The sequence below is a fragment of the Anopheles moucheti genome, chromosome 2 (genome assembly GCF_943734755.1).
Source record: "Anopheles moucheti chromosome 2, idAnoMoucSN_F20_07, whole genome shotgun sequence".
Taxonomy (NCBI): Eukaryota; Metazoa; Arthropoda; class Insecta; order Diptera; family Culicidae; genus Anopheles; species Anopheles moucheti.
This window is the reverse complement of record NC_069140.1, coordinates 101,717,517-101,742,087: the sequence shown is the minus strand read 5'-3', so window position 1 is coordinate 101,742,087 and position 24,571 is coordinate 101,717,517. Positions and strand designations below refer to the sequence as shown.

The window sequence follows — 24,571 nt, the reverse complement described above, 5'->3', positions numbered from 1 at the left end:
ATGAAAAATTGAAATCCAGTTTCCCTGCCCCGCGTACTGACGTACGGCGGAACACGCGGTCGGGCGTGTGTAAATTGATTTCCCGCACACCATCCACGATGAGCAAATGCTGGCGTACTTTTGTTTATTTTTATTGTTAAGCAAGGTAAAGCGTGTAATTCCTCGAGTCAATCCGGCGCTAGGTGTGCAATCCCGCTTCCCATAACTACCCAGAGATGGTGGATTTGTGTCGCCGCAGGTATGTTTTTTTGTTGGTGTTTATGATTATGGAAGCCTGATTGAAAGTTAGTGTGATTGGATGAGAGATGACGTTCACAAATTTATCAATAACTTGCTGGCTTTATCATATATTCGATGGAGCAAATATTAGGGGAAAGTCCCAGCATGGATCACTTAGCCTCGTGTTTGTTCTTTTTCTATGGATTTTTTGTAGGATCTTTCAAATATCACAATCAGTGTTTAGTCACATAGCTCCCATGGGTAAGTCGAACATGTCGTGAGTGAAAGAATATTATATTGTGCGATCGAACGATCGCAAGGAATGGAATCTATCGAGCTATCGACTTCTAAATGCTTCCTTGAACCAGCTCGCGAGTCCTTCGACAGCTCATATCACAACAGTTATCACAACCTATTGTCGATGTTTACTTCACATTATTTAATCTTTAAATATAAAAATACACTAACTGTTCTTTCACGATCTACTCTTACCTCTTTGTCCACTCCCTAAAAGTACGCCTTTTCTTCCCACATTTCATCCCACACCACTCAACGCTCAAATATTTACAACACATCTATCCGGTGGCAAAAGATGAGCAAGTGTAAACTTTCCAACCCATCATCCAAAAAACAGAGACCGGTCTCTGCCAAACAAACAGGCCACATTCCCGAGGTCTCGGGAAAAAACTTTTATTTTAAATGTAATATGTTAAAAAGGACATTTTTCAAAACTCCCGCGAGGGACATTTATTTGCTTATAATGTAAGTAAATGTTCTCTCTTTCTCTCTCGCTCTCGCTCTCTTACTAGCCAGGGGCAGGATCAGTATCCTTGCCTTTTTACTCCGCTACGGAAACGTCGAAATGGTAAAGTGAACCACGTTATCCGTTTGGAAAAGTTCTCACGGTAGAAGCCAGGAACCCTTTTCCTGCCGTAAACCAAACAAACGTTCCCATTTTCGGAGTAAGATAGCGAGCAAAAGGACGAATTGCCCACACCCAAGCCCAAGCAGTAAAAAAACCCTCTGCCTGACTTATCCAAAACATTCTAAACAAAATCCACCCACATCACCCTCTTCCGTTCGCTCTTTCCCCCACCACTTGGAAAGGTATGCACGGTTACCGTGGTGAACCTTTCACCTGTCCGAAAGATGTCCACCGGCGTGTGTGGTAGTACTTTTTTGGCATTTGCAAAGTTCTTACTTCTCCACGCCACACTTCTAAAAACCACATGTTTGGTGAGAATTGTGGGTGTTTTTGTCACATTCCAGCGATAATTTAAGAGCTGACATACCATACTCCAACCCCTCCTATATCCCATAACGTAGTTTTGGTGGAAGAAAAACGAGGAGAAATAGCGTAAACAGTGCAATTTATGTTCAAAGTTTACTTTTTCCAAATGATTTTCACAACTATAACGAGGAACATTTTCATGTAAAAAAATTGCCCCATTGTTTCAATATTGTTCGCATTTTCTTGGTCATTTTGATTTCTATTGATGCAATATCATTTTATAACAATAAATGAAACGTTAATCCGTATTTTAGAAAAAAAAATTACATTTCAAACATTTCTTTAGTTTATTTGAATTTAATTTACAAAACTTACACACTAAACTAACCCAAATTTGTTATCATTTGCTGATGATTCTATTCCACAAACGTACTACTCAACAACTTGTTCCGACTGGTTTAAAATTTCTACCGAACCGTGCCTTCGATGTCCTACACTTTACTATTTGGCCGTTAGTAACAAACAGAATTGGCCATCAGGTAGGGAATGCCAAGATCGATAACAGTTGAACACCCAAATAAGGAGCGGAAAGGAAACATACTTTTCCCCCATTAATCAATTAATTTCCTCTGCAAGAGGTCAAAGTAGCAAACCCCCATGGTGACGAATTAATTGCTGATTATATTGCAACACACACACACACACTCTTTAAAATTAACATAAAAATATAATATAAAAACATCAAAATTCATGTACATTAATTTAATAATCAAAACCCCACGTTACCGTCTGTTGGATTCTGCAGCAGCTTTCTTCAAGTTGGCCACATTAACTGTCCGCGTCACGCCAGACATACCGTCGATGAACTTGGTACGGAACAGCACGTTCGCATTGTTAAACATACCGTCCTTCAGCGACACGATGATAAACTGGGAGTTGGTAAAGTGTGCCTTCAGCATGTTGCCAATATTTTGCGTGTGGGATAGATCCAGTGCCGCGTCCACCTCGTCCAAGATGTAGAGCGGTGCCGGTTTGTACTTTAGCATAGCCAAGATCAGCGAAAGCGCAACCAACGATCGTTGCCCTCCGCTTAACTCGGTTAACGATTCTTTCCACATGCCGTTGAAGCCAACCTTCACTTCGAGCCCTTTCATGAAATCTATACCGTCCGGTGGTACCAACTTGGCCTGCGTTCCAGGCAGCAATGTGCTAAAGATACTACCGAAATTTTCATCCACCTCACCCCAAGCCACCTTCAGCTTTTTCTTCTTCTCCGAGTCCAGATTGTCGATGATCGCCTGGATCTTTTTCTTATCATCCTCAACCACCTTCTTCCGTCGCGTCACCTCTTTGTACTGCTCTTCCTCGCGCTCCAGCAGGACCATCGCTTTCTGGTTCACGTTTCGGCTCATCTTGTCCTTAGAATCTTGCAGCTTTTTCAGCTTCCGGCCCGCCTCTTGTGGATCTTCCTTGTTGTAATCGTATCGTGTGTTCTTCACACCGAAAAATTCCTTATCCTCCGGGATCCACGGGTACTTTACTTCCATTCCACTGATTCGATCATAACCGTCCTTGTTTTCGTTCTTCACTTTCGTGATCTCGTTTTCTTTCTTCTTAATTTCAAGCTTCAAATCTTCATTTTGCTTCAACAGTTTGTCCCGCTGGTGGTACTTTGTCTTCAGTTCTTTGCTCTGTGAGTTCATCTTTTCCTTGTGTTGTTTAATTTGTTGTTTCAGTGCAGTCACTGCGGCCGTCATCTGTTCACTCGTACCGCTCGCTTCCGTCAGCCGTTGGTGAAGTGCTTCAATCTGTTCAATCAACTTTGCCGCCTGCTCCTTGGCAGTGACAATACCCTTTTGTAATTCTTCGATTTCTAGCTTTAGCGTCTCGAAGTCTCGTTCGTGCTTTTTCCAATTCTTACGACTATCCTCACTTTTCTTCTTGGTGCGCTTCATATCATCTTCAGCCGCCTTTAGCTCGCGCTCACGATGACCCTTCCCGTCGGCAATCTTGGATTGAAGGTCTTTCACCTTCGCAGTACACTGGGTTTGTGTCTGGCGAGCCTCCACCATTGTATTTTGCAATGTTTCTGTAAGGCACAAGGAAGAATAATTTGTTCAGTAACCAAAAATTCATTTGCATTCATCAGAAATTTCAATCCCTAAGACGTGATTTCTAGCGACTATTGATTGAGACACTCATTTTCTGCTTAAGTTAGTGCTTACCAATTTTCGTCTTCAACTCTTCAATTTCTTCCTGGGTTTGCTGGAAGGATGTCTGAGCCAAACGCTGCTTCAGGTTATTCAGCTCGTAGTTGAGCATATCGTGCTGCTCCTTCAACTGTCCGAACCGATGGGCGGTTTTCTCAATGTTGCTGTTAACACAAAAACCATCCATTGAAAATCAATTCAACAATCAAACGATAGGATTGCTTCTTCGTCCCCGTGTACCTACCTTATTTCCGTAGAAATATTGCGCAGTTCTGCCTCCTTCTCCTGCAACATCGCCTGTATTCTGTTGATTTCGGCCACATCCAACAGAACAGCGTTACCCTTCGCTCGTGCACCACCGGACAAGGTACCGCCCGGATCGACCACATCTCCGTCGAGCGTAACCGAGCGAGTTTTGATGCGCGGATGAAACGTGATCTTGTTTGCCACGTCCAAATTTTTCACGATGAACGAATGCCCGAACGCGAATTGCATGGCCTCGTCAACTTGAGGATCGTAGCTGATGCACGAAAGGGCCGTCGTTACATTCTCCTTGCCGACAAGCTCCTCCGCAAACCTGGCCACTGACGGATCGATCTTACGACCCGTGATTTTGTTCAGCGGTATCATAGTTGTGCGTGTCTGCAACTGTCCTTTTTGCAGCAACTTTTTGCTCGTCGTGTCTGTATCGGTGATGACGGAGTACAGATTACCACCGGCCACAGTCCCAAGGGCCTGAGCGTACTTTGGGTCCTTCACCGTGACTAACTTCGCCACCATACCTTTCACCGATCGACGATCGAAGCCCGGTTCCGGATCACGGTACTGCAGCTCCCAACGGTGAGCATTGCGGCGATCTAAATCTGACCGTAAACTCCGAATTTCATTCTGCAGTGCCTGTCTCCGGGAGGACAACGTTTCCATGGAGCCTTCCTGGTAACCCGTCGATTGCAGTTCAGCCTCGATCTGTCCGATCTGGCCCTCAACTTTCGTGAGCTTCCTTTTGTCTTCGAGATACGCCGCATCACTGCTGTTCATGTTTTTCTGCTTGTCCCGCAGTAGTTGCTGCGAATGTTTCAACTCCATCTCCGACTGCTTGATGGCCGTGGTCGCTTCGGCCGACTTTTGCTTGGCTGCAATCAGCTGATCCTGTAGGGTGGCTGCTTCGCCATCCTCATTCGTCGATAAACCGGCCGTAACTGCTTCGAAGCGTTTCTGTGCCTTGGCGAAAGCGCTTTCGTCCGCCTCGCACGCATCCTTCAGCGTTTGGAACGTTTCACCGCGCCGTTGCATCTCCCCTTCTTTCGTTGCTAGTGCTTCCTCATCGTCACGGATGCTTTTCTGGAGATTCTTTAGCTTCCGCTGCTCCACACCGATACTGTCTTTTGCGTTGTTCCGATCGGCGAATGCGTTTGCTTCCTTTTTGCTTTCCACAGCTAGCTCCTGCTCCAGTTCTTCCAATATTCCACCACCCTCGGTGTCAATACGTGCCTGCAGCTCTTTTGCTTCCTGTTCGAGAGATTCTGCCGTCGTGCAGTTCGTTTCGATCTTCTGCTCACTTTCGGTGATGGTCGACTGAAGGTTGGCGATCGTTTTCTCCGACTCCTCGACGCCTTTACAAAGCTGCAGGTAGCGGTACGAGACGTATAACCGTGTCAAGTATTCGATATCTCGACACACCTTCTGGAATTCGATGTAATGCTCGCGCTCTTTGCGTAGCTTCTCAAGCTTCGGTTCAATTTCCTCTTGTATGACCGTGTACAGCTCGTTCAGCTTGGTGTCCTTTCGTTCGATCAGCTTCAGCGCTGAATCACGCTTCGCCTCGTACATGCTCGTACCGGCCGCTTCCTCAATCATCGACAAGATCTCGTGCGGTTTCATGTTCAGCACCTTGGTGATGCGGCCCTGCATGATCAGAAAGTTCGGATTGTTCACGTTCAGCTGCACGGAACAGAACAAATCCTGCACGCGCTTATTTTGTACCGACTTGCCATTTATGAGATACTTGTTCTTTCCGCCCACAACGATCTGGCGTGTGATGGAAATTTCGCGACAGTTTTCAAACCCAATCGGACACTGGTTCGGGTTGGAATTGTCGAAAATGAGCGTCACCGTTGCCTTCGTTATGCCCGCCTGTCCACTTTTGTACACCAAATCCTGCAGCGATGTTGCACGGACCTACAAAAACAACATTCAAAAGCCTCAATTCAAGCCTTCTGTCACCTGCGGAGAAAAAAGGCGGCAAACCGTTGCCGGCTGTTTGGCGGGCAGGATCGGCGCAAACTGTACTTACATGGACCAAATTAGAAATACCCAGCACGAAGCAGATTGAGTCAAGGATGTTAGATTTGCCAGTCCCATTGAGACCGGTGATGGCGTTAAACTCGGGGTCAAACCCTTGCACTTCCGTACGCCGTCCGTAGGATTTGAATCCGTCTATGACGATCGATTTAATGTACATTTTCGTGCATTCGGATTGCGCGACATTCAACCGAGAGCAGAAATCACACCAACATGCACCCCCACGTATCGATCCACGCTAATATACCTTATTTTATTTCTATTTATACGATGGTACAATAATTGTTTACCGCTACACTTTTGTTGGACGCTTCGCGTGTGTGTATATGCGTAAATTGTTTCTTTTTCTATTGAAAGCTGTCAACACAACGGCGGTTGCATTTGAATATGACATGTGCGTGGTGCTAGGACATGGTAGATGACGGTCGGCGAATATTTTGTTGCAGTTTTCTACGGGATCAATATTTCATGTATATTCTTTGAGAACGAAAAACATACAACTTGAATTGATGGATTTATGTAGTTTTTGCAGCGATTTTTTCAAGCAATCGATTGTAAATCCTTGTGCGTTGAAAAATATCGTAATGTTGTGCTTCCAAATTAAAGCACCACGCGGCGCTGGCAAAACGGAAATGGGAAATTCACCACCATCCGTTTGACAGCTGATGTCGCGCGGCCGTCAAACACAGTTCAATGCTTGCGGATCCACTTCCTTTCCTTTTCTAGTTTTGTTGTGCTACGAATCAAACATGCCTAAAGTAAGTGTTAGCAAATTATCGCTGATAATTGTGTATTTACCCTAGCTGTGTTGATGAAAAGTGTGTTAATTCATTGTTGACCATCTATTGTTGCAGGCACGCAAGGAGAAAGTAAGCGCAGTCCAGGTTTTCGGACGTAAGGTAAGCATATGAAGCGGCTCCGACAAGCACAGGCGGCGGCGTATACGAGCTCTGCTGGTGACGGAGAACAAATGTTGGCGATCTGCTTGATTGCAACTGTGCATTACTATTTTCAGAAAACTGCCACCGCCGTTGCATACTGCAAGCGTGGTAAGGGATTGTTGCGTGTGAATGGTCGTCCGCTGGAACAGATCGAACCGAAAATCCTTCGCTACAAGCTGCAGGAGCCGCTGTTGCTGCTGGGCAAGGAAAAATTCGCCGGTGTTGATATCCGCATTCGCGTGAACGGTGGTGGTCATGTCGCTCAGATTTACGCCATCCGCCAGGCCATCTCGAAGGCGCTGGTGTCGTTCTACCAGAAGTACGTCGATGAGGCATCGCGTAAGGAACTGAAGGACATCCTCACCCAGTACGACCGAACGCTGCTGGTTGCGGATCCGCGTCGTTGCGAACCGAAGAAGTTCGGTGGTCCAGGTGCCCGTGCCCGCTACCAGAAGTCGTACCGTTAAGGATTTATCTACACACACATTCACGCCTTGTCTGTTGGCTGGTCCGAATTATTCTGTTCACCGGAGTCAACCGGACAAGCTCAACGGTGCTTGGCGAGTTATTCTCTCCATAAGATTACGCGTAAATTGCTTCGAGCATGAAAACCTCGTGAGGAAGGAATAAACGGTAAACATCTGTACAATCTTACGGAAATAGCAGTAGTGGTATGTTTGGTTATGAAGAAACGATTCTCGATAGCAGATGACAGACAAAACTTGTAGAAAATGTTTCACGTAATAAGAGCAACGACTTTGGAAGTAACGGAACTGAACGTTCCAAGCATTTGAGCTATTCTGCAAATTTGAAGCTCTAAGCCAACACTTCGGTATGATAAATAATCTAATGAATGCGGACCTTTGGATATTCCCTTAAACACTGCAATGTGAATGCTCAGATTACGAATACATTCATAAGATACCAAACTACAGCAAAATGACTCCTAGCAGGCGAGAGGTGAAATAGAATAAGATAAACTTCTAAATACGGACGGATGAACGATGTGTAAGCTGCCATGATGAGCTGTATGCTATACTCGTATAGTTAAGAAATTACCAGACATATTCTACCTTCCTGAAAGAATGGTGTTCAGGATTTGGTTGTGATTTGTAACAACGCTTCGAAATGGCAATGGTTAAGGAGTATTTTACATGTTTTCAAATCTGATAGCAAATTTATTCCCGAACTGATACCAATACACGTTAATTATGGAACTGAAGGCAGAATGCCAACATCGCTGTCTGGCTTATGCCGTATCCATACTTTCCACTCCTTCCGGGACTAGATGACGCACGACCGTATCCGTAATGTCCACCTTGAAGCTCTTGCTCTGCAAAATCGCCGTTGTGCCTGGTTTGAAATCATACGCCAAGCTGCGGGTGCCCTTTTTGTTCGCTTCCTCGTACGTGCGCAAATACTCAGTCGTGTCCTTCCGGATGACGCACAGATCAATGTTCGAACCGGAACCCAGATCGTTAAACACACCGGCCGCAATCGCATCCCTCACCAGCTTCTTGCCTTCCTCCTCGGACATGTCAGGCTTCCAGCGGGACTCAAACACGGACATTGCGGCCAAACTTCCCGAGCCCATCGTTGCGTACGGCAGCTTATCGGTCGAACCGTGCGGGTAAATGCAGTAGATGTACGGACCGGTACTGTCCACTCCTCCCAATACTAAAGCCGCACTGATGTAGCCCTGATAGCGGAACAAGAACTGCTTCAGCATCGTGTTCGCCACCACGACTGGCACAGTGCGACCGGTGTTGAGTCGATGCAGCTCGAGATTCGAGGCAATCATCTGTGTGGTCATTTCCGTGTCCGCCGCGGTGCCTGCCCCGCAACAGTACATATTCTTCGCCAGATAGTGGATCTTTTCGCAGTTCTTGTCGGCTACAATCGGTCCTTCGGTGGCGCGCGTATCGGCACCGAGAATGACGCCATCCTTGTAGATAATGCCACAGATGGTAGTGCCTGTTTTGATCATTTTCGGAGGCACGAAGCCGCTCTTAACCAGCTGAGCATTGCTACGGGATGATGAATGGTGTCAACAGTTAGATTCAATGTGGATCACAGCCTCTCCCGACACGGTTCCTGAGAACTATTACTTACCGACGACAGTTTTCAAAACTGAATCCTGGTGCCTCAAATTCACGAGCGATATCGGTAGTCATTTTAATGGAGAACTGGCTTAGAAAATCGTGCTGCAGTTAGATGATTCTGCCGTTTCGTGTGTTTTGCTTGATGGCTCTTCCTTTCGGCAATTTTGCTGTTTCACCCTTGCGTCAAAGCTTCAAGGTACATAGAGCACTCAGCACAACGGATGGTAAATGTCAAAATTATATCTATACTCCTTGACTGCTGGATCTCCAGCCAAATCCCGAATAGCGCGAATATTAGTATCAATTTTTGATAAACCGCATCACGCTGGACGGAACTGAGATTTCAAAAAATGTGCATGTATTTTTGTGACGATTTTTCATAATAAATTTGGTCGTTATTGAACGTGCTAAATAAGTGCACGATTGGGTTCGATCAGTTTTGACATTTTCCATTATTTCTAGCACTCGCGCACAACGGAACTCAGCGGAGGCATTTCGGTCACATTCCGACCAAACGCTCATAAACATTCGGCTCGTCGAGTAGTTTAATTCGAGCAGTGAAACCGTGCGGACGTGTGTTTTGTTGTTGCGGGTGCGTTGTGTATTTCTATTTAGCTTCTATTCGCTTAGAACCTAACGGAAGCGCAGTTTCGCAATCATGTACCCTTTTTGGAGATCGAGAAGCGTATTAAAAGTGTCCTCCTGGAGAAAATAAAGGAAAATTAACACCAGTTCTCCCGTTCCTCTCCCTCTGCGGCGGCCATCTTGTTTGTGTGTAGTAGCAAAACAGAAGCGGACGTTTATTTGGTGTGTTTCAGCGAGCAAGTGTTGCAAGATAGTGTTAAAACGAAAACATGCGTTACAGTGGGTGTTATAACCATTTTCCGAATTGTCCAATCAGTTATATTCGTGCTTAAAAACCATTGTGTTCCCCGGTGTTTTCATACGTCTTGAGCGGGCCCGAGCGCGCGTTCTGGTGAAAGTTGCCACCGATTGGGATAGAAAGGGAAAAAAGAAAGTATGCACAGCGACACGACCCCAAAAAAGCGCCTATGTGGTTGTTAGGGGGGAAGATGGGTTCGGCGGAATGGAGATGGGGCCTCCGCATGTCACCGTGTACAACAAAGGCGCTCTTCTATGTTGACCATAGCAACCAGGGTTGGCGGTGGAAAACCGGATCAACCAAAGGAGGCGTTTTCCTACCGTCTGTCCAGAACTCTTGGTACCGTGTGTTGTTCGTGTGTGTTTGTAGCGGGTTTAAAGCAGTGATAAAAATTGTTTTGCCATTGCATCCCCTTGGGAAGTAATAAAAGGGTCGCAAGTTCCACCGATTTTCTGGGTTTTCTTTCCCTGTTTCGGGGCTGGGTTGCGTTTCCCAATCGCTTGATTGCATACGAATTTCACTGTATCGCCCAGCCGTCAATTGGTGTATTTTATTCGAGTGTGCATTTGTTTTTCTTTCTTCCCTTAGCCATTTCACAGTGAGTCGTGTGTGGTGGCGCTGATTGCGTGTATATCATCCGTGCCTATGTGTGTGTGGGTGCATGTTTCGTGTTTCAAGTGTGGTGTTTTAGTTTTGTTTTCTGTTCGAGAGGTTTTTAGTTCCGGGGGCGATTTTCCGGCTAGCTTTTCCCGGCTATAGGTGGTGTCTGATTCTTGGTGGCTGAAAAAGATTAGCAAAGCGAACAACAGCACCATCCAGCAGAGACACACATACACAGGTGCACACGTGCAACACATTCACTCACACGGTCGTTACGGCCGGGAGCTCGGTAGCGGGATACTTCCCGTGAGGCTACAGTGCCGTTTCGTCGACTAGACGGAACTGAAAATACAAAGGAAAACAGCGGAAAACCCGGTGCTTGCGAGGTAAACGAGACAACCAACCAGGCGGCAACAACCCACCAGGCAGCAACAATTTCCGGAGGAAGAGCGTCCAACAGCCAATGGTTTAAATGGACGCTACATCCATCATTACGCAGGTGTCGCGGGATGACGAACAGCAACTGAACAGCAGCTATCCGAACGAAAAAGGTAAGTGAAAACAGCCGAGACCCGGTTGGACATATCGCCTGTACAGTAAGTCACAAATTTAATGCACTCGAATGTTTACTAAATCTTTCATTTTTTTTGTTGGAAAAAGTTCTTCGAGTTGTCATGATATGGAGATGATATGATATGGATTCATTTTTCTACTTTGCCTTGAAGATATGGCAATAAACCATTAACTGTTAAATCGATAATGTTGATTTACATAACAATGGTAATGAATAAAGTTTCATGACACAATAGTTAGGAGCCAATGACCCTCGATTTCCAAAATTCAAACGGAAGTAATCCCACTACCAGAACCAGAAACTAACATCTACGTGTCGGTTTCTTCCTCTCTTCAAAACCTCATTAGAACGAACGAAATGAGGGACGAAATTGTACTGTATCCCTCATGTCGCAAAGTAAGTCGATAGCAAGTGTGCCCATTTTTACAAGACGGACTGTAGTACTACCGTTGTTTTAATTTCACACCAAATATTAATCCCTGCTAGCCATTTTTATTAGCCTAGCACTCTTTTCCAGTAAGGTTTGTGGCATATCTTTTTTATCCAGTGAAAGTATCGTGGAAGACTTTCAATTCTTTAGACACTCGAGTGCCTTGTTGTTAACCCAACCTTTCGGGATCAAAACGTAAAATTACGACATCACATAAATCTTGATGGAATTATGCTTCCCAGCGATATCGCTGCTAGTGAATTATCCCGGCGAACTCTCTTTGCGAAACGACGCGAACCAGAGTAAATTACCTTATGAGTAATTATAAACTTTGCCCAAAAGAAGATTTTACGAGTACTTTATACCTTTACCATGGCTAGAGCGCTCGATCATTTCCTACAAAAGCGATAATAAAATAAAATCGCACGATCAAAGCAGCCTACAAACAAGCAAACTAAATGCGTAGCTCGTTCCGTTCGTTCGGTTTGCGAAAATAAAAACCCATCAACCCCTGCCTAATTAGTTGTTATGACAATACACGTTTATAAAGTTTGTTCATTACGATTGTTGTGCTTTCATCGACCGAGTTCCCACCGAGACCACCTTCACGAGACTCGCGAAAAGAAAGAAGGGTTAATCGTTGGCGCCATTTTGAATGCTTTGCTGCCTTTCTTCAGCTGCGTGCGTTTTTCCAGCGCGTATCTTTGTCGAGAACGAGTTGGGTTTGTTCTAAATTTCCCAGTTGAACTGTAGCTTCAGGTTGCGACACGAGCGTGATTGTGTATTGCTGCTCTCCGTGCGATTTGACGACACGTAAAGCGAACGCCGGCTTCAAATATGAGCGCGTGGGATTTCGTACCGGATCGTGAATGTTTTGCGTGTTTCCGTTCGATTTGCGTGTAACTTTTTAACCGACCGCTGCAAAGAGCTGTGTGTTTGGCCGCCACAAACACACATCTTGGGCAAGCTGAATTGAAATCGATCGGAAGGTAGCAAGACAAATGTCGATTTGGCAAAACATTGGCTCCGCACTCATTTGCCAATCCCTCCACCCCCCACGACACTTGAGCGTACGCATAAAACCGAACACAAACCTCTTTGTGTAGTACGATGCGCAAAATGTTGGCAACGGCAATATGTACAAACTCCCCTGTTTTGTTGTTGGGCCGTCTTTTCCCTTCCGCGCTCGTAGCTTGAGTGCTGAGAGAGCGACCGTGTATTTTGTTGATTTAGAACACGTTCTTACACCCACAGCCTCCGTTTATTTTCCCTTTTTGGGGGTGTGGGGGTGTGATCGGATGACCGGGTGCCGTTCGTCTCTTGGCAAGTTACGCTTTTTTCTTGGATTTGGATGAAAAAAGGGGACCCGCTGTTCAGCTGCGCTTTCTTTCAACGAAGGGTTAGCGAGATAGAGCGGCATTTGAAGACATTGATCGAACAGGGGATGTACGACTTTTGGCCTTCTGGAATGTAACTTTTCAAAGTGGTGATGGTTTTGTGTTTGGAGTTAACGGAAACGGAAACGAATAGCTTCCACTGATCTCTTTTTACATTAACTGTTTATGTCGCTTATTACTACACTTGCCGAGAAATCTGTATCGACGAGTAATCACCAATGTTCGCATACAATTCGCAGACTGGTCGCGCAAAAGAACAGTTAGTCAGCTGATCAGTTGATTTTAGAATAGTTTACATTGAGTTGGTATGAATTTTGCACGAAATATGATTATATATTTAACTGGTTTATGTTCTTGACATTGGTTTGTAATGAGCTTAAAATAGTTAAGATTAGCTCAATAATATTGCGTTTGCGTTTGCGTTATCTGGTTGAGATATGACCGAAAGAATCTTCTTGTTTCGATTCTGCAACGCTTACATTACTTTCTGTTATCTAAAAACCAGTGAGAAGAAGATAATTCCCACTCATACTGGAAGCAGTATTCGTCTCTAAATCGGTCCCAAAACTCGAGCCATAATTCATGCACGACCGCTCTACAGTGGCTCAAGTATTCTCCTGCTTTGTATCCGACGAATATTCGAAATCCCTAACGAGAAAGTCCAAAAAGAACGGATTCCCACTTTCACCGGGCGGTACCGTATGCGTAACAGGTGCAGCGGTATCCTATCCTAATGCTTCTGGCGCATTTATGCTTGATGGCAAAATCTAGCCGTAACACCAGCTGCTGCCCGACCGACAAAAGAACGGCCAAAATTTTGCTTACAGGTTTCCCTCGTTGTCTTTTGTCTAGAGATTAACGAAGGTGGAGGACAACAGATTTACGCGAACCGCGGAGCAAACCCAACGCTTCTCGGGGTGTTTTTTTTTCTTCCTTTCTATTTGTTATTTCGTGTGTTTGTTTATTGCCTTTCGGTGAGTTGGAACTAAGTTAAAGATTGGCGCTTTTTCAATGCGCCCGAATTCGAACATTTCCCACAATTCAAGCACTCCGCATGTTTAGATCCCGCGAGATTGATTTATTTATCCGTTTGTGCGAGGGATTTTCTGACCTTGCTTGTGGCAGCCTTGCTAGGGTTTTGTTCTCGACTGGACTGTGTGTGATATTGGTGAACACATCAGACGAAACAACCCAAATGGGAGTACTTATCAGGTGAACGTCGAGAAGTTGCCTGTTGAACTTTTTCTGCTCTGGTTTGTTGCCTTCTGGTGGTCATATGTTGAACTTTCACGCTACAGTCTTAATGCGTAAAAGTCAAATACTTCTGATGGTTTGAACTCATCTCATCTAACGGCGGTGCTCGCTGAATGTGTTCGATTTTTGGACAGCAAATGTCACAATGTATTTATCTTGTCTGGTTGCACTTACCATCTGGAACGAAATCCTTTATCGCACAGATCAGATAATGAACCTTGATGTATCAAATTGCAATTACTACAGACAACATCTAAGATCAAACCTCGGCAAGATTAAATAGGGGCAAATAAAAGACAGCGACACTCGCCACTTTAATCGCTTAGAATCCCTAACCTCCCTTGGTATCAAACATTGTACGTTTGTGTGTGAGACACTCGGGTTTTGAATCTTTTTTGCACTTGACACCATACAGCTCAGAGCGTCGCCTTATCCCACTGGACATCGGTTCTTACATCGGGTGGAAGGTAAAATAAAACTTGTCCTGTTTTTCTACCATTGACACTTCAACAGTGCATAGCGACGAAGTGGCTGAGGCAAACACACATACTCTGTGCGTCTAATCAAATAGAGAGACACCTCGGACAAACAGTGATTGGTATAGCGTTTATTAGCAAACAGGTTTTTTGGAATGGTGTTTTTCTCACAAACACTTTGATTGAAGTGTTGGATGTGATTCATATGTTTATAAAGGTGTTCCAAAGACATTCCGAATAGCGCTAGTGGAGTTCTCTTAGCTTCGCCACCAGCGACTGATTCCAGTGTGAGTCTAGTAATTGATGGCCTCCCAGGGATTGATTGCTGGGTTCATGTGTGTGTGTATGTGCGCAATATCCTTGAGGAATTCGCCTTCACAAAACACCCGAGCAGAGCATAACCTTCCAGCTGGAATCTTTCGCTTCCAAAACGTTCAAATCTCGTTTCTAACTGTTGCATTTCCATTCAAATTTAATACCGAACGGTGGATTGGCGCGCGCAGAGTCGTAATGGTGCTCTAGGCCAAGGTGCCAAAGGTAACGACACGGTGTGCTGGCGACTAGCGAAAGTCACGGACGACAGCTTTGCCGGCACCATTGCCTTGGAAAGGCTCGATAATATTTCCCCTCACCGGCGCGCTGCTCAGGTTCCGTTTCTCCCTCCACCGGTTATGGTCAGTATGTTCGTCTGCGCTTCCGTTGTGCTCGGTCTCGTTCGCACGTCGCCGTCCAGTCGTCAGGGTGTGGAAAGTGTGTCAATAGAAAATGTGCAACCGACGACGACGACGACGACGACGACGACTACAACATATTCCTCCACAAGCTCGCAACACCCGCAACCCGCAATCTGGTGACCCACAGAGGGTGGTCCGATCGAAGTTAGTCTGGCTAGTCTGGCTGGTTTTTGCAGGATTCTGGCCCGAGCTGGATGGTAAGAACAATTGTGACATACTCCTTGTGTAGTAAACAGACTTCCAGAGGGATTAGCTGGAGTCATTCCCACGGACGTGTCTCCCATGTCTTATTGCCCGATGAACGATGAAGAGAAGTTGGAACGATGGCGAAGGTTTTCCATTAGGCTCTTAGTTATTTGAACGACTTCGGAATGAAATCAATAAACTATCAATAATTTTCATTGACAAGACGTTTCCTTGGTAGCGTCCAGTCCAATACACACTGTTGGTTGGACTCCGTGGGACAAATCATCATAGAGTCTCGCGTGAAAGCACTACAGCGCTGGGTGGTAAAACTCACCTTCGTGCAAGAAATTGTACAATATTTCAGGTATAACTTGATATCTCTAAACAATCGTATTTGTTTTATTTGCAGCAGATAGTATTTATATAGTACTTTATCGTAAATGTAAATGTGAAGCGCTTAACCGTTTTTGATAAAATGATTTTATAATGTAATTCCTATAATTTATTGATACACTCTAGCCTTGCCGCAAGCGACTATTGCGACCTAGATGCGACCTAGAGTCCCGAGTTGAAAGTTGATTAAATTGAATGAAGAGAGGTTTCCATGGACAATGTTTAGATGATAGACTTTGTTGAATATCTACAATATTGATCGGACGCAATTGCAGAACAGATAATAACCTACAACGTGGGTACCATCCACATTGGTCAGCGTTGTTAGGTGATGCAGGAGTTGTCGCTAATGCAATAAAGTGTTATTTATTGTCCGTTTTTAGTATTTTCATTGAAGCTAATGTCCTCAGTACAACTCTAAAATCGTGCGACTTGTCAACAGTGTCCTCTCTTTAGCGGACTGTCAGATTTTGACGATGACCGTTCAGCAAATTAAGTCATCTACTTGCTGTGGCTTTTACGATGGTGTTCCCATCTCGATTGTGACAACAGTTTTACGATGTCTTCATTTTATGATTCCCAGCGTACTGGGAGGAACACACAACTTATCCTCGATTAGTTCCTTCTCGCGTGCTTTATCTATCGTCCGAATTGGCGCTAATGTGCTAAAGCGCAGCGCGCGAAGATTGATTGAACATCGATGGATTATTTAAAAAGATTCACCCAATAAATCGATTTTAAAATGGAACTGGACGATCGTGTGGTGGGTCTGTGTGTATGTATATAATGCCACCGCCAACGTTTGGATGGACTTTGGAACGAACGTAACATGGTTTTCTATTTTTATTCCCTCACACAACACGGTACGAATGCAGTACTGGTACATTATAGATGGGTCTAGAGCATTTTTGCAACCGGGCACCGTGGTGCAGCACCTTTTCGGTGTTTGGGCGATTTCACCTTCTTGGGTTCCGGTGGATCGATTCATTCCACAATTAAACCTCTTCAACGCTTGATCTTGACGCTTTTGATGATGGTGATCGTGATGGTGTCTATAATTGGTACTGTTGGCGGTACGGAGCACCACTGACATAGATTGTAACTTTCATTTTCACTTGATTTCCAACTGATTTTCGCACCCATGGGAAGACGGCCGGGAAGACGAATCAACCGCTCTCTTCCCCACTGGCGATGGGGAGTTAATGCGTGAAATTGCACAAAAATAAATGGCGCTGGGAGTGAGTTTTCCACAGACTTTCCTTGAAGGAGCTGACTCTGAATGGATTGAACGTTTTTCTGTTGCTGAAGCGGTTATTAAAATAATTGGTAAACTGTTCGCTGCAGGTGTTTTTGCCTGCATGCTCACCAAGCTGACTGCACCAATCGAACTCTACCATCTGTTAATTAATTGTGTCTGGTGCTGTTGGGGGTAGCTGGCGACTGGGATGAGGGTTTTTCTTGTGCTCCGTCACGACCAATCGAATCATTTCGTCCCCGGGTTTAATCAACTCTAAAACCAAGTCCAAGTTTCATAACCGATCTGCCGTCTCGTCTCACAGTCTCACCCTCACCATTCACTGCTGCTCAGGGCGGTGAGTGACCCTTTGCTGACAGGGTTGAGATTATTGGAGCATTGGGGTGTGTTTTTTTGCTGTTGTTGTTGTTGTAGCCGTTTTTGTTTACTTTCCGTGTGTTCTCGAACCACATTAACAGCTAGCGTTGCTGCTGCTGTATGCCGGTTGGGGTGATCCTATCAATTCTTCGTGTGTCCATCAGCTGACAGTTAATCTTTCAGTTTCACCAAGCGCCACCACCCAAGTTAGCTTATGCGTTTTTTGTTGTCTTATGCGTGTATGTGAACGGTCGCGCGGTCGTGTGTGTAAAGACTATCAAATAGGTCGTCTTTTTACCGCCATTATCAACTCCTTGGAAATCGCTTCCATGTGTGACTGACTGTCTGACATCATCGCAACCAATTTGGAGAAGGTTTAGCGAAGGCTGGGTAGAAACCACCGAGCAGGGAGGAAATTATAATTTCACAATTATAATTGAATGTTCACGCACGCCCATGGCGGTGGGTGCGATTCTTCCTTTCCCGCTTCAGTAAGAAAAACTCGCTCGCCCCCACATCTTCGGTACGCGATGGCAGTTTCCCACCCCGGAACCGTGCCCCGTTCGTGGAGGGTCTCTTTTTATCTCAAAATAAACATCTCCAGAAATAGCGGCGTTTTTTTTTTGCGCAAACGAATGGCCCTGTACTGTACATGATGGTCCCTGGACGGACGTCAGGGGCACAGCGCGCGATGTGGTCTAGAAAGGGCCGAACGAAACGTTCTCCGTTGTACGGCCCTTACGTGGGCGTTGATTGAGGGGATGTGTGGCGAACTCTCATTCATAACGAACGCGCGTCTGCATCGTGTGTGGGAGTGGTGGAAAAAAAACTAGAAACTAGCGCAGTAATATTGCTTGTTCCTCAACAGCTGACCGTTGGGTGCATACTGGGGAAACTGCGAACCACCATGTGACGAACTTTTCGTTAATTGTTATCAGGTGTACGTTTAGTACCGGATATTCCACACTACCTAACAAATGGGACTGTCTTTAATTGATTAAAAATGTTGGTACAAGCAGGTCGCAAAGACATATTTAGTCGATGGTGTCATGGCCTTCCAGTTCCATGATAAGGAGGAGAGGTTTGCCTGTGCGTCAGCATTGTGTAGCGATCCTCATGGACACACAAGCACATACACTTATCTGGCTCTCGATGGGAGTAAATTCGCTTTAGAGTGCATACAAATAGAAGAAAAAACCCTTTCGCAGCTGGGATATTTTGTTTATCGAACAAATCCTCAAGGGATTCTCCGATTCATGCTGTTGTTTTGGGGCCCGTGTGTCCAAAGCCGACACTAGTGTCCTCTATCTATCCCCGATGGGGTCCTCCTGTGCTCTCTTCCACCGGTTAAAAGTCTCATTTCCCGTTCCGGTCGTTATTAAATTTTGTATCGTTATCAGTTGCTGCAGTGTGCCAGACGTCACCATCTCTCCCTGGATCACCACCCTGGTGGCTCCGCTGGATCTGGTGGACGTAGCAGAGCGGTTGGCCGACTGCACACCACCAGCGACCTGGCAAGTTTGTGGCTAAATTGTGTGTGCGTCGTGTCTCTGCAAGAGCGGGAAGATGTGTCGCACGCTTATCTAAATCGCATATCGGAGTGTTCGCAAAAAGAAGGGCGACTGTAACAAATAAATATGCTAAAGCCATTTTAGTGTATGATGTTTGGTCTGAAAATAAAACACACTCTAGCCTTCTTGCGTGTGTGAGCCCGTTGATTGTGTTATTTGTGCATGTGTGTTTGTCGACTGGATTGTGCTTTTGATGGGAAAAGAGGTTTAATGAGTGGGTAGCGAGTAGAAAGTGGCGATATCAGTGCGGCAGTCTAGCCTGCTTTACTAGGACGTACTAATTGCTGATAGCAAAGTTCACAGCTCCAAACCCTGCATGGTGTGGGAACGTTTTAGAAACTGTAGAACTGTAGAAGTATGTTTAAAGTTCGGGCGCTATTCTGTTTTTGCTTCGAAAGAGGATTAATTAGTAGTTGATTCTTGTTTCGGAGTTGCTTTTGAGAAGTTGTTAGTATGGAATTATTTGTGCCTGTGGAGTTCTGTTTTTGTGGGTATTTATTTTTTGAGGTTTTGAAGTTCAATAAATACATCTTCGAGATCTTGACGAGACACTTGTCTTGATGTAGTTTTTATAAAAACAATTTCCTACGAATGCTTCTACCGGTTGTGCTCATGAATAATTTTTAAATTAAACGAATAAAAAGACTTGCGCTTAATAATGGGCAAATTGGTGCTTTTTATTTGAAAATTATCCTTTATACATTGAAGCGAGAACATCCCTCACGGGGGAGAGCAAGTTGATGAGCTGCACGCTGGCGTATGGATTGCGTGTCTTGGGCAAATTTACCAAAACACACACACCAGGAGAAGGCACGATTATAATGAAAGTCTTGGCCTTAAATTGACTTTATCAAAGCTAACCATTATATCATTATGAGACACGGGAGGGCCACGGTCAGCTCTCTCCGTTCCATTACGGTGGTAAGCCAGACCGCGACCTTTGCCTAGCCGCGAGTCTTTATTAGTCCTGAAGGTACATTTAGCAGCAGAAACCGTCCACCGGGTGTCGTTCGTGTCGCAAATAAAACCCGCCACCTTAAGATAGTGCAGCACCAAATGAAAATGAATCTGCAGCAGTAAACAATGTTTAGTTGCCTCACGGAACAGAGCTTTGCGTGGCATGGCCCCGACCCTGCCCCAAGGCACGCCGGTGTTTGTTGTGTTGCTAAATGTCAACCGAATTGTGCCTTCACAGTCGGTTTGATGGGCTATTTCACTTGCTTCCTCCGCAGTACACACCATCGAGTAAGATTGGAGAGGTATGCAAATGATGGAAAAGATAGCTTTTCCATGGCTGGAAAATGCCGCAGTGGTGGGACCCCCGCCTCCCAACTTCACCGGGGCACCCTTAGTTACGGTAAGCCAGGAATAACTCCCTAAACACACCGGGGCTCTGTTCCGGTTCCGTGTATGCCGTAATTATATCATTTAAGTCCTGGTATGCAGTGCAAAAAATACAACACCACGTCACCTTATGACCTCGACCGTGGAGGTCAAAACGTGTGCGCGAGTGTGGATATTGTTGATTGTGGCCTGGCCTTACCCGGCCAAGAAAAGTGTCTTACGTCAAGTGCAAGAAGAGTTGTTGGTGGCATTTTTTGGTAAGCAAGGTGATCAGAAGAGTTAAAAACAACAAACAGCGCTAAAACGTGTCCTTCAGAATGCAACATGACGACGTTTCTCGTGCCTAACCGGAACTGAACAAACTCACACCAAGGCGGATGCTATTTTAATCTAAATTTAAATGGAGTTTGCTGTGGGAAGCACTGTGGCACGTGTAAACTTTTACTTGCTATTTTGTGCTTTCTCGAGAAAATGTACCTTTCCCAATCGGACGTGAATCGTTTCCGATGGATTCGAAACGATATTGTCGTCCTGTCGGTCGATTTGTCTTCACATCTTCGGATGGCTGCGGCGATGACGCTTCTCTCCATCAGCGATAAACAATCAATTAGCGGTTAATTGATAGATCCAAAGCGATTCCTAATGGAAGTAATTAAACTGTCCCGCAAAACGCTGAGGCTCGGGCATTAGCGCAGCATACGCAGCGTCATCGGGAAATTTGTGTCGTCTTTTTTCTTTTGCACATTTCGCTTACATTTTCTGCTATCTTCTTTGAAAAGATGCCGACGAGCGTATGGAAAGCTAATTGAAGTACGTGTGAATTTCATTAACTGAGGGAAGAAATGAGTAGAATGGACTTGGTACGTGAGACACAAGCGATTGAATGACATGTAGAAGTGAGTTGCGGAGCATTCAAGAATTATTTATTTCATTAATCTGAAAAACTTTTCCTACTCGAAAAGTTGAAAGAACTCGAAATCATAACTTCAAATATCTGAAGAGCTGCTTCAAGGCCAAAAATAAGTCACGGCGATTGTTTTATTCTGTGGTGATTGAAATGAACCAACTACGTATATTGATTCAAGAAGCTGGTTTTTAAAATTAAGATTATTAAGAAAGTTAATCATTTTTATTACTTAAAAACACTTCTTGAATGATTTGTAAATCCTTATTGATGTTTGACACAATTATCTACGCGAGAATTACCACTTCCAAGCGAAAACACTCCTAATCGCGTGATAAATCCGTTCGTGGCGTTTGAAAATGTTTCACTGAATTTTTCATGTCGATTAGTGCGTGAAACTCCTCTCTTTATGTTGAGTTACAAATCCTGACGTCCCCACTGATTGAAGAGCGAAGAAGAAGGAACCGGTATTCCAATATCGGCATTTCCTATCTGCTTCTGTACGTCAGTCAAGTAGCAAAACAACTCTCGAGCACAGTTAACTGAACAATCTCTGCTTATTTTTCCCAGTTTTGTTTCCCAATCGTTTTGGATTTTTGGGTGAAAACCCATTAAGGGACACGGGCGATGTTTCGTCTTTCCCGTCGTAAACGATAATGAAAATGGACGGCAGAAGATCCTTTTCCGCAACTGGTCAGCCGTCGCCTGCCAGTGACCAGTATCGTCCATCGAGCTGCGAAATACATCCCATCCAACGGCCTTCCAACACCATTAGAATGGTGATTTTTCTGGGCTGTTTAACATTGTGTGTGTGTTTTTTTAATGTTGCTTTTAATCTCGTGCTGTGCGAAGATTGGAGCAAAGATATCAAGGACTTGATCGGCGGCTGTCACTGTACAGTTTTGTCCGGGAACCTCGCCGTTGTTTTGATAACGTAACCGGTGCGGGGAACAGAATCACTATTCGGGACCTTTTTCCCTTTTTTTGACACTTTATTACTAGGTTGGTTCCCGTTTGGGTGGGCGTCACTCGGGTGAAGGATACAACACACGGTTGGAATGGCTGATGAGTCACGACGTTCCGGTGGTTTTACACTTGGAATGTAAAGGGATCTTTGAGAGCTTCCGAAACGAGGGTCACTCTGTGGATTGTTTGATGAGTCAGCACCGAGATATTCGTTCTGTTTCCATTAGTATCATCTTTGAACGTTGCTTCTGGGTCATTTTGTGTTATTTTGTGACACATTTTGGATTAACCATAACGTCCTGTTGTTTTTTTTTCGGTTGGCCATCATTCAGCACAAATTTGTTGTTCATTCATAGTGCTATAACCGATTGTATAATCCCAGGGAAGGACCTGTTGTTAAATAGTCCGAAGGCTTATCATGGTAATCATGCCATTCGTGAACATCCTTCACGCCCCTTTTCTTATTGTTGGTGTAACTTCGCTTTTCGGACTGGGTCATCTGGAGCTATGCTCCATGACGTGACGAATTCATCAATCTAATCGGCGTAAACAGTACTGAGGTCATTGTAGCGCTGATAATACTTGTCTGCTTCACTGTTCTTCCACACACATGTTGCCAAATGTTCTCCTGAGGAACATTTTGTAAGACGAATTGGGTGAAGAATGAGCATTAAATCATTGGAACTGTGAATAAATTCTCTTGTATTACACATATAAAGGCTTGGAATGTAGTTCATAAATCGCCATAGGTTTATTGTATGTATGAACTGCTGAAGATTGTAATATAATCGTTGCGGTAGCATCTATCGTCAACGTGTAGTTATCGTTGTTATCAAGTTTTCGAGATAGCTGATGCTTGGGGATGACTTTTCTTCCAATATTTTGAAGTATTACTCATTGATTTACTGAACTTAATCACCGTTACTACGCATTTGGTCTTTAAGTCGATTACGTCGGACTAGTAACTTGTGCTAAAGCGTCCTCTTTCCTATACCTGCGAATGTCATCTCCCTCTACTAGAAGTGTTAGAACAACAATGTTGTTAAAATTCGTTAGCTTTTATTTTTTAGTCTTTAGTTCCAACAACATTTCCTCCATTTGTCTCACAGTCACTCGGGCATTTGAATTCTATCCCTCACCGTTCGAGCTCCAAAGCGTATGGGGTAATTGCGGTCGTAAATTATAGATAAGTATAGCTAGGGCCTACAGCTAGATGTCTACCATAATAATGCATGAAGTGGAAAAAGAATCGTACTGCGGGACTCTGTGTTTAGTCACAGCTACCAAACCCCTTTGCTTAGAATCAACCCAACCGGCCAGCAACGTGCTGCATGCATCACGTTAGTGCGCGCGGTTTGCGCCTCCACCAAACGTCAAACGCATTCGGTGCTTGGTGTTGCATTCCACAAAGCGATCATACCGACATGTTGTAACACTGGTTCTCTCTATTCTAATGCGTACGAGTGTGTGTGTTTTGTTTTCTTCTCTTCTGGTTCAATTTCCTTCCGAAACTGTCTGGACATCCGGTTGCCGGTGAGACATTTCTGCCAGGTTAGGGATTAGAATGATTGAGGGCACAGTGTTCCCTCCGTTACACCGTTGCTGCCGATTAGTTGAAAGACGTTACTCCATCGTCTACATAAACTTCCGCTCCGTTGAGCTCCTCTTGTCTGTTTTGTTCGTATGGGTGTGGATCGGATTTATATTGCGTAACTGCTAGCGTGTTACATCAACGGGTCGGAATTAATTCTTAATGTCGTTTTTTGGTTTTGTTCCCAGTACCTTCTCTAACGCATGTGTCAGTAACACCTGCTATTTCTGCCGTTGATGTGGGATCGGCACCAAGCGTACAGCAGATGCAATGGAGCATTAATTCTCCAATCTGCTCCAACCGTTCGGTGGCACTATCAGTTCGGTGGCTAATTCCAGTTTTCGATTGGTTGTAACAGGCGAAAAGATTCTTTTAAAAAAACCGGTTTGAGGGCAAATTTAATTCAAAATATTAGTGCTACGCTTGTGATTGGGACCTGCCAGGATGGGACCTACAGTAACTTCCCCGTAGATAGGCAGACGTAACCCAACGGAAACCTGTTCCAAAACTTGTTTTTCGTCCCAAATGTTCAACATTGTGCGGTATCGGTGAAGATTTTGGGTAGCATTAGGCTTGACATTCTAAACATTTTCTACATTTCAGCACGCCTCCGTGTGTGTGTGTGCTCTCGTCTCTTGTTTGTGTTTGACGA

The 24,571-nt window shown here is 44.8% G+C and overlaps 4 protein-coding genes across 5 annotated transcripts in view; 2 read left to right on the top strand and 2 right to left on the bottom strand.

The window, feature by feature from the left end:
* Positions 1–1,834: 1,834 nt before the first annotated feature.
* Positions 1,835–6,121, bottom strand: LOC128299355 (structural maintenance of chromosomes protein 2). Its single transcript, XM_053035293.1, has 4 exons — positions 5,954–6,121; positions 3,905–5,838; positions 3,676–3,824; positions 1,835–3,539 (listed from the first exon to the last, which is right to left on the bottom strand). The coding sequence occupies exons 1-4, from the start codon at positions 6,119–6,121 to the stop codon at positions 2,233–2,235; spliced, it is 3,558 nt and encodes a 1,185-aa protein (XP_052891253.1). The 3' UTR covers positions 1,835–2,232.
* Positions 6,122–6,638: 517 nt separating this feature from the next.
* Positions 6,639–7,556, top strand: LOC128299360 (40S ribosomal protein S16). Its single transcript, XM_053035298.1, has 3 exons — positions 6,639–6,719; positions 6,816–6,860; positions 6,977–7,556. The coding sequence occupies exons 1-3, from the start codon at positions 6,711–6,713 to the stop codon at positions 7,367–7,369; spliced, it is 447 nt and encodes a 148-aa protein (XP_052891258.1). The 5' UTR covers positions 6,639–6,710; the 3' UTR covers positions 7,370–7,556.
* A 494-nt stretch (positions 7,557–8,050) lies between these two features.
* LOC128299359 (proteasome subunit beta type-7) lies at positions 8,051–9,166 on the bottom strand. The gene is made up of 2 exons (XM_053035296.1): positions 9,015–9,166; positions 8,051–8,929 (listed from the first exon to the last, which is right to left on the bottom strand). Exons 1-2 carry the CDS (start codon positions 9,074–9,076, stop codon positions 8,152–8,154), a joined length of 840 nt encoding a protein of 279 aa, XP_052891256.1. The 5' UTR covers positions 9,077–9,166; the 3' UTR covers positions 8,051–8,151.
* Positions 9,167–9,555: 389 nt separating this feature from the next.
* LOC128304271 (phosphatase Herzog) overlaps positions 9,556–24,571 on the top strand; it is a 47,121-nt gene continuing 32,105 nt past the window's right edge. The window contains exons 1-2 of one of the 2 annotated variants that reach the window (XM_053041435.1): positions 9,556–9,596; positions 10,476–11,038. In XM_053041435.1, the coding sequence (XP_052897395.1) occupies positions 10,960–11,038 (79 nt within the window). In that variant the 5' untranslated portion in view covers positions 9,556–9,596; positions 10,476–10,959. Of the gene's footprint in view, positions 9,597–9,757; positions 9,812–10,475; positions 11,039–24,571 lie in introns of those variants that run through there. The other variant, XM_053041443.1, reaches the window with a different exon arrangement.